Source organism: Coregonus clupeaformis, unplaced genomic scaffold, assembly GCF_020615455.1.
Source record: "Coregonus clupeaformis isolate EN_2021a unplaced genomic scaffold, ASM2061545v1 scaf0397, whole genome shotgun sequence".
NCBI lineage: Eukaryota > Metazoa > Chordata > Actinopteri > Salmoniformes > Salmonidae > Coregonus > Coregonus clupeaformis.
In genome coordinates, this window is record NW_025533852.1 from 183,138 (window position 1) to 191,889 (window position 8,752).

At 42.7% G+C, this 8,752-nt stretch overlaps 1 protein-coding gene across 1 annotated transcript; it reads left to right on the forward strand.

Annotated features, from left to right (window-relative positions):
- Positions 1–7,068: 7,068 nt before the first annotated feature.
- Positions 7,069–8,089, forward strand: LOC121559731 (gastrula zinc finger protein XlCGF17.1-like; the record flags this gene model as incomplete). The annotated part of the gene is made up of 1 exon (XM_041872833.2): positions 7,069–8,089. A coding segment is annotated over one exon (906 nt), but the record flags the coding sequence as incomplete, so codon positions are not given.
- Between the last annotated feature and the right edge of the window lie 663 nt (positions 8,090–8,752).

The window sequence follows — 8,752 nt, forward strand, 5'->3', positions numbered from 1 at the left end:
ATGCTAAAATTGTAACCCCAGCTGAATGATTAGTCCCGTGGGTCAAGAAAATGTCACTGCCCCACTGATATTTCAAAAAATTATAGTCCTCTTTGCGTGAATGTGGCTCTTGAACTAATAAAAGATCTGCGTTGCAGTCCTTACAAAACAGTTAAAACGTTTCTCTTCAACAGGTTTCGTATCCCCTTGGCATTGATTGACATAAACTTCAAGTTCATATATACAAAATAGAAAGGAAAATCCTATGCAATCTCAACTCTACCCTCTCTATGAAATGGTGCTTCATAAATGTATTAACAGAAGTCTTAACTTGTAAACCATAACACCACAATTCAAAACTAGAACGCTCAGTTTGTTGTGGGTGAAGGGGCTGCCTTATAAGACTACCAGCGGAGCAAATCACCCAGGTCGAATTTATTTTCCATTGGTGAGAAAGGTTCAGATTCCCCTGTAGTATCCACCCTTTCCCTGATTTCGGGCCTGTTGGACGAGATGACACAACTTTGCCTTTGCAGCCTTGTCTGCTGCAGTCAGGTCGTCACCAAAACTAAGTTCTCTCTTTCAGAAATGCGCTTTCCTTTGCTTTCTTCCTAACTGCATCGCTCGCTGTGCGGAAAGCGAACTGGACGAGGGTCGAGCGGCTGCCGATGGCATCTTGCTTCTTGTCAATAAGATGAGCGACATGTCCATATATCCTTCGGGGAAGTCCACACAGTTACAGATGTCACTTACTTTGCGCTTCACATTCTCACCCTGGTCCTTTGGTACATTTATCAGAGGTTGAAGTGTTTGCACGTTTAAGATCTTCGATACTCTCCTATGCATGATTCAGAGAGGTCTCGAGGTCAACGATTTTTTATGTGTTTTCGCGCATCATTTTCTCCAGACCATCGGCTCTTTCGTTTATCTTTGCAGTGACAGCATCGATTATGTTGACCTGGAGTTCACGCAAAGACAATTATTTGTGTGTCTTTTTGGGTGCAGGGCTATTGACTGGAGTATCTGAATCAACCAAATGTCCAGATTCCTCAATTTCTTTTCCTGAGGAGTCAGGTGGTGGTTTCTCTCTGGTGTATGAGTGGTCAGCCAGGAACTGCCTTCTCCCTTTGCTCTTTCTTCCATTTTTTTCTTCCATTTTGCCAACATTCAGATCAAATTACTGAGCGTTGTTCTGTGTTGTGTTTTCTATAAACCGAGTTTTGTTACATTTAACTAAGTTTGAGAGGGATAGTCCCCTGTAGCTCAGTTGGTAGAGCATGGCGCTTGCAACGCCAGGGTTGTGGGTTCGTTTCCCACGGGGGCCAGTATGAAAATGTATGCACTCACTAACTGTAAGTCGCTCTGGATAAGAGCGTCTGCTAAATAACAAAAATGTAAATGTAATAAAAGTTAAGGTTACTCGGAGCAAAACCAATTCCTGTCTGCACTCGCCGCCATCTTCTTCACAACCCCCACATCTTACAAGTACTTAAGAAGTGTTTGACAATTTCTTAGAGGAACATGACTAATTTAAATAATGTAGGTAGGCCGTGACTGGCTTCACACTCCAGTACATTAGGTGGCGATGTATGCACCTTCAACGTTAGATGTGATCCGCCAATCAAATCCTGAAGAAGAAGAAGCGTTTTTATCAAAGTCTAATATTTTGCTTTTCTGATAGAGTGTCCTTTAACGGTATATTATTAAATACATATGAGAACATGATATCATGGTTTGTTTTAGTATTTCAGTTCATCTTTAACCCTTACCTTAACCATTTTACATTTCAATGTAATGGGGTAGGGCAGTCCAAAGGATGCCGTATTGCACGGACGGCGGAACAGGAAGTTCCGGTAATGCGAGCACCGTTGTTCAGAATAAACATAACTTGTGTGTCCGTTTCAAATGTATTACAACAGGTATGGAACTAATAGCACGTATAAACTTTCTAATATCGAAATAACATGTCATAACATGCTAGGTAAACAAATCCGTCATGTTATTATCACGTTTGGTAAAGGTTTTGTGTTACTTTTGTGTCAAATCGAGTGAACGTGATATAAACTATTTTTCCAAGTCACATAGCTAGAGACTTTGGGTTTGTCTGAGTGGGTGTACATAATTTCCTCAAGCTAATATCATAAAGAATCCATTTATTAGAGATTTCTGAGTTCGTTTAGCATGTTATTGGTTTTCTGTAAAATTCACGAGCTGGTAAAATGGTGGCGCCAACTCGGTCTACGTCAACCGACATGCAGTGCGGGTGCACCAGAGAGAGACAATTTCACGGTTGCGCTAACTATAGGTTAAGTGCATTTACGTTGTGTAGCCTAATTTAAAGTGTGTACTTTGTATCTAATGTGAATGAATTAATGTTTCTTTGTCAATGCTTAGCTACCCGATCAGTGCTGGACTTGGACAGTCACCTAAAATTTCTACTTCTTGAGCTCCTGTTCCTCTTATAGAATATTAACTCCAAAGTATTGTGGAGCTCCTGCACCTAAATATAAACAGTACCAGCACCTATTTCAGTCCAAGTCAAGCACTGAATTAGATGATTTAACAAGAAGATATATAAAATATTTTTAGAGAATAAAGAAAGTGCCAGAACTGTCAAGACTAACTTTTGTGTCCGTTTCTCTTTATTACTACAGGACGACTCCGATGAAGCCTGAGGCTGGTAACATCAACAGTGAGGACAAACCCAGCCTGCCTCTCTCCTTCCACACTGAGACCAAACCTACAATCACTGGGTCCTGATTGTGACAGTGGAGCCCAGTTTGCACTGCAGGTACCAGAGATGGCATCAGTGAAGCTGGAAGACTGCAGTCAAACACTGGAGCTGAATGTCAACATTAAAGATGAAGAAGAGGAGGAGAAGATTGGGAAATCTGTTTCTCATGGTAAGAGCAGTTTCCATCTAACTTATTCGTTCCAGTTTCCCACTGTGCATGAAAAGTTGCAGTAGAACTGTTTCTGAACCAGTTTTGCCAGCATTTTGCACATTTTTTAGCTTTTGACTCTTACCCACTTTTAGAATAGTTTTATTCTCCTTTTGTGTTGTACAGCCTACTGATATGAATACATATGTCACCCGGTACAGCCAGAAGATGACTGGCCACCCCTTTGAGCCTGGTTACTCTCTACATTTCTTCCTAGGTTTCTGCTTTCTAGGGACTTTTTCCTAGCAATTGTGCTTCTACATCTGAATTGCTTGCTCTTTGGGGTTTTAGGCTGGATTTCTGTATAAGCACTTTGTGAAAACTGCAGATGTAAAAAGGGCTTCATAATATAAATTTGATTGACATACACTACCAGTCAAAAGTTTGGACACACTTACTCATTCAAGGGTTTTTCTTTATTTTTCTATTTTCTACATTGTAGAATAATAGTGAAGACATCAAAACTATGAAATAACACATATGGAATCATGTAGTAACCAAAAAAGTGTTAAACAAATCAAAGTATATTTTATATTTGAGATTATTCAAATAGCCACCCCTTGCCTTGATGACAGCTTTGCACACTCTTGGCATTCTCTCAACCACCTTCATGAGGTGGTCACCTGGAATGCATTTCAATTAACAGGTGTGCCTTGTTAAAAGTTAATTTGTGGAATTTATTTCCTTCTTAATGTGTTTGAGCCAATCAGTTGTGTTGTGACAAGGTGGTGGTGGTGGTGGTGGTGGGGGGGGGGGGGAAGATGGCAGTATTTGGTAAAAGTCCAAGTCCATATTATGCCAAGAACAGCTCAAATAAGCAAAGGGAAATGACAGTCCAAGACATGAAGGACAGTCAATACATTTTTACATTTAAGTCATATAGCAGACGCTGTTATCCAGAGCGACTTACAGTTAGTGAGTGCATACATTAGTTATTTTCCATAATTGGCCCCCCGTGGGAATCGAACCCACAACCCTGGCGTTGCAAACGCCATGCTCTACCAACTGAGCTACATCCCTGCCGGCCATTCCCTCCCCTACCCTGGGCCAATTGTGCGCCGCCCCATGGGTCTCCCGGTCGCGGCCGGCTACGACAGAGCCTGGATTCGAACCAGGATCTCTAGTGGCACAGCTAGCACTGCGATGCAGTGCCTTAGACCACTGCGCCACTCGGGAGTTTTAGTGAGTTTTAAATTTTTCATACTGGCCCCCTGTGGGAATTGAACCCACAACCCTGGCGTTGCAAGCGCCATGCTCTACCAACTGAGCTACAGGAGACCTATAATATGGACAATTTCAAGAACTTTGAAAGTTTTTTCAAGTGCAGTCGCAAAAACCATCAAGCACTATGATGAAACGGGCTCTCATGAGGACCGCCACAGGAATGGAAGACCCAAGTTACCTCTGCTGCAGAGGATAAGTTCATTAGTTACCAGCCTCAGAAATAGCAGCCCAAATAAATGCTTCACAGAGTTCAAGTCACAGACACATCTTAACATCAACTGTTCAGAGGGGACTGTGTGAAACAGGCCTTCATGGTCGAATTGCTGCAAAGAAACCACTACTAAAAGACACCAATAAGAAGAAGAGACCTGCTTGGGCAAAGAAACATGAGCAAAGGGCAAAGAAACATTGTCCTTTGGTCTGGAGTTTTTTGGTTCCAACCGCTGTGTCTTTGTGAGACGTGGTGTGGGTGAACGGATGATCTCCGCATGTGTTGTTCCCACCGTAAAGCATGGAGGAGAAGGTGTTATGGTGAGGGGGTGCTTTGCTGGTGACACTGTCTGTGATTTATTTCGAATTCAAGGCACACTTAACCAGCATGGCTACCACAGCATTCTGCAGCAATACGCCATCCCATCTGGTTTGAGCTTAGTGGGACTATCATTTGTTTTTCAACAGGACAATGACCCAACACACCTCCAGGCTGTGTAAGGGCTATTTTACCAAGAAGGAGAGTGATGGAGTGCTGCATCAAATGACCTGGCCTCCACAATCCCCCGACCTCAACCCAATTGAGATGGATTGGGATGAGTCGAACGACAGAGTGAAGGAAAAGCAGCCAATAAGTGCTCAGCACAGCATATGTGGGAACTCCTTCAAGACTGTTGGAAAATAATTCCAGGTGAAGCTGGTTGAGAGAATGCCAAGAGTGTGCAAAGCTGTCATCAAGGCAAAGGGTGACTATTTGAAGAATCTCAAATATAAATAAATGTTGATTTGTTTAACACTTCTTTGGTTACTACACGGTTCCATATGTGTTATTTCATAGTTTTTATGTCTTTACTATTATTCTACAATGTAGAAAATCGTAAAAAATAAAGGAAAACCCTTGAATGAGTAGGTACAGTGGGGAGAACAAGTATTTGATACACTGCCGATTTTGCAGGTTTTCCTACTTACAAAGCATGTAGAGGTCTGTAATTTTTATCATAGGTACACTTCAACTGTGAGAGACGGAATCTAAAAAAAATCCAGAAAATCACATTGTATGATTTTTAAGTAATTAATTTGCATTTTATTGCATGACAAGTATTTGATACATCAGAAAAGCAGAACTTAATATTTGGTACAGAAACCTTTGTTTGCAATTACAGAGATCATACGTTTCCTGTAGGTCTTGACCAGGTTTGCACACACTGCAGCAGGGATTTTGGCCCACTCCTCCATACAGACCTTCTCCAGATCCTTCAGGTTTCGGGGCTGTCGCTGGGCAATACGGACTTTCAGCTCCCCTCCAAAGATTTTCTATTGGGTTCAGGTCTGGAGACTGGCTAGGCCACTCCAGGACCTTGAGATGCTTCTTACAGAGCCACTCCTTAGTTGCCCTGGCTGTGTGTTTCGGGTCGTTGTCATGCTGGAAGACCCAGCCACGACCCATCTTCAATGCTCTTACTGAGGGAAGGAGGTTGTTGGCCAAGATCTCGCAATACATGGCCCCATCCATCCTCCCCTCAATACGGTGCAGTCGTCCTGTCCCCTTTGCAGAAAAGCATCCCCAAAGAATGATGTTTCCACCTCCATGCTTCACGGTTGGGATGGTGTTCTTGGGGTTGTACTCATCCTTCTTCTTCCTCCAAACACAGCGAGTGGAGTTTAGACCAAAAAGCTCTATTTTTGTCTCATCAGACCACATGACCTTCTCCCATTCCTACTCTGGATCATCCAGATGGTCATTGGCAAACTTCAGACGGGCCTGGACATGCGCTGGCTTGAGCAGGGGGACCTTGCGTGCGCTGCAGGATTTTAATCCATGACGGCGTAGTGTGTTACTAATGGTTTTCTTTGAGACTGTGGTCCCAGCTCTCTTCAGGTCATTGACCAGGTCCTGCCGTGTAGTTCTGGGCTGATCCCTCACCTTCCTCATGATCATTGATGCCCCACGAGGTGAGATCTTGCATGGAGCCCCAGACCGAGGGTGATTGACCATCATCTTGAACTTCTTCCATTTTCTAATAATTGCGCCAACAGTTGTTGCCTTCTCACCAAGCTGCTTGCCTATTGTCCTGTAGCCCATCCCAGCCTTGTGCAGGTCTACAATTTTATCCCTGATGTCCTTACACAGCTCTCTTGTCTTGGCCATTGTAGAGAGGTTGGAGTCTGTTTGATTGAGTGTGTGGACAGGTGTCTTTTATACAGGTAATGAGTGGAGAACAGGAGGGCTTCTTAAAGAATAAGTAACAGGTCTGTGAGAGCCGGAATTCTTACTGGTTGGTAGGTGATCAAATACTTATGTCATGCAATAAAATGCAAATTAATTACTTAAAAATCATACAATGTGATTTTCTGGATTTTTGTTTTAGATTCAGTCTCTCACAGTTGAAGTGTACCTATGATAAAAATGACAGACCTCTACATGCTTTGGAAGTAGGAAAACCTGCAAAATCGGCATTGTATCAAATACTTGTTCTCCCCACTGTATGTCCAAACTTTTGACTGGTACTGTATATCACACCAACTGACTGGTACTTCTGATGTTGTTCACACAGGAGTCCGTGTTGAGACATTCTCTACATCCAGAGAGCAACAGCAGGAAGATCACAGAGCTAAGAGGTCTCACCACTGCCCACATTGTGAGGAGATTTTCCCAATTCTATCAAAGCTAAAAATACACCTAAAAATACACACAGGAGAGAATTCCTGCACTGACTGTGGGAAGAGCTTCACAACATCAAGGGCTCTGACAGTTCATCAGAGAACACACACAGGAGAGAAGCCTTTCTCCTGCTCTGACTGTGGGGCGAGTTTCTCTCGACTAAGCAACTTAAAAACACACCAACGTATACATACGGGCGAGAAGCCTTACTCCTGCTCTGACTGTGGAAAATGCTTCACAACATCAACTGAGGTAAAAGTTCATCAGAGAACACACACAGGAGAGAAGCCTTACTCCTGCTCTTACTGTGGGAAGAGTTTCTCCCGATTGGATACCTTAAACACGCATGAACGTATACATACAGGAGAGAAGCCTTACGCATGCTCTGACTGTGGAAAATGCTTCACAACATCAACTGAGCTAAAATCTCATCAGAGAACACACACGGGAGAGAAGCCTTTCTTCTGCTCTGATTGTGGGGCGAGTTTCTCTCGACTGGGCCACTTAAAAACACATGAACGTATACATACAGGAGAGAAGCCTTACTATTGCTCTGACTGTGGAAAATGCTTCACAACATCAACTGAGCTAAAAGTTCATCAGAGAACACACACAGGAGAGAAGCCTTACTCCTGCTCTGACTGTGGAAAGATTTTCTCTCAACAGAGCAGCTTAAAAACACACCAACGTATACATAATGGAGAAAAGCCTTACTCCTGCTCTGACTGTGGAAAATGTTTTAAAACATCAACTGAGCTAAAAGTTCACCAGAGAACACACACAGGAGAGAAGCCTTACTCCTGCTCTGACTGTGAAAAGAGTTTCTCTCAACATAGCAGCTTAAAAACACATCAACGTTTACATAAAGGAATGAAGCCTTACTCCTGCTCTGACTGTGGAAAATGTTTTAAAATGTCAGCTGAGCTAAAAGTTCATCAGAGAACACACACAGGATAGAAGCCTTACTCCTGCTCTGACTGTGGAAAGAGTTTCTCAAAATTGGATCAATTAAAAACACACCAATTGTACATATATGTACAGTGCTTTTGGAAAGTATTCAGACCCCTTGACCTTTTCCACAATTTGTTACGTTACAGCCTTATTCTAAAATTGATTAAATCGTTTTTTCCCCTCATCAACCTACACACAATACCTGATATTGACAAAGCAAAAACTGGTTTTTAGACATTTTTGCTAATGTATATAAAAAATTAACTGATACGACATTTACATAAGTATTCCGACCCTTTACTCAGTACTTTGTTGAAGCACCTTTGGCAGCGATTACAGCCTCGAGTCTCGTTGGGTATGACGCTACAAGCTTGGCACACCTGCATTTGGGGAGTTTCTCCCTGTGACGAGGTGTGAATGAAGGATGAAGGAGTCAGGCGCAGGAGGTAAAATACCGATCTCCAGAGTTTATTCTGTTTACTTAAATCAAACGCCCCAAGCGTCAAACGAAACTAATACAAGGAAAAACATCCACCTTGGCATAAACACAAAGAATAGTAGCTCAACCGAGCTACACGCTCTCACAACAAACAATCACTCACAAAGCCAAAGGGAACAGAGGGAACACTTATACACATACAAATTAAGGGAATGAGCTCCAGGTGTGTGTGATTGACAAGACATGACAAATGTAGTGATGAGAATGGGATCGGCAGTAGCTAGTACTCCGGTGATGACAAACGCCGATACGTCCTCGATTTCCCCCAACAGGGAGGGATCGAGG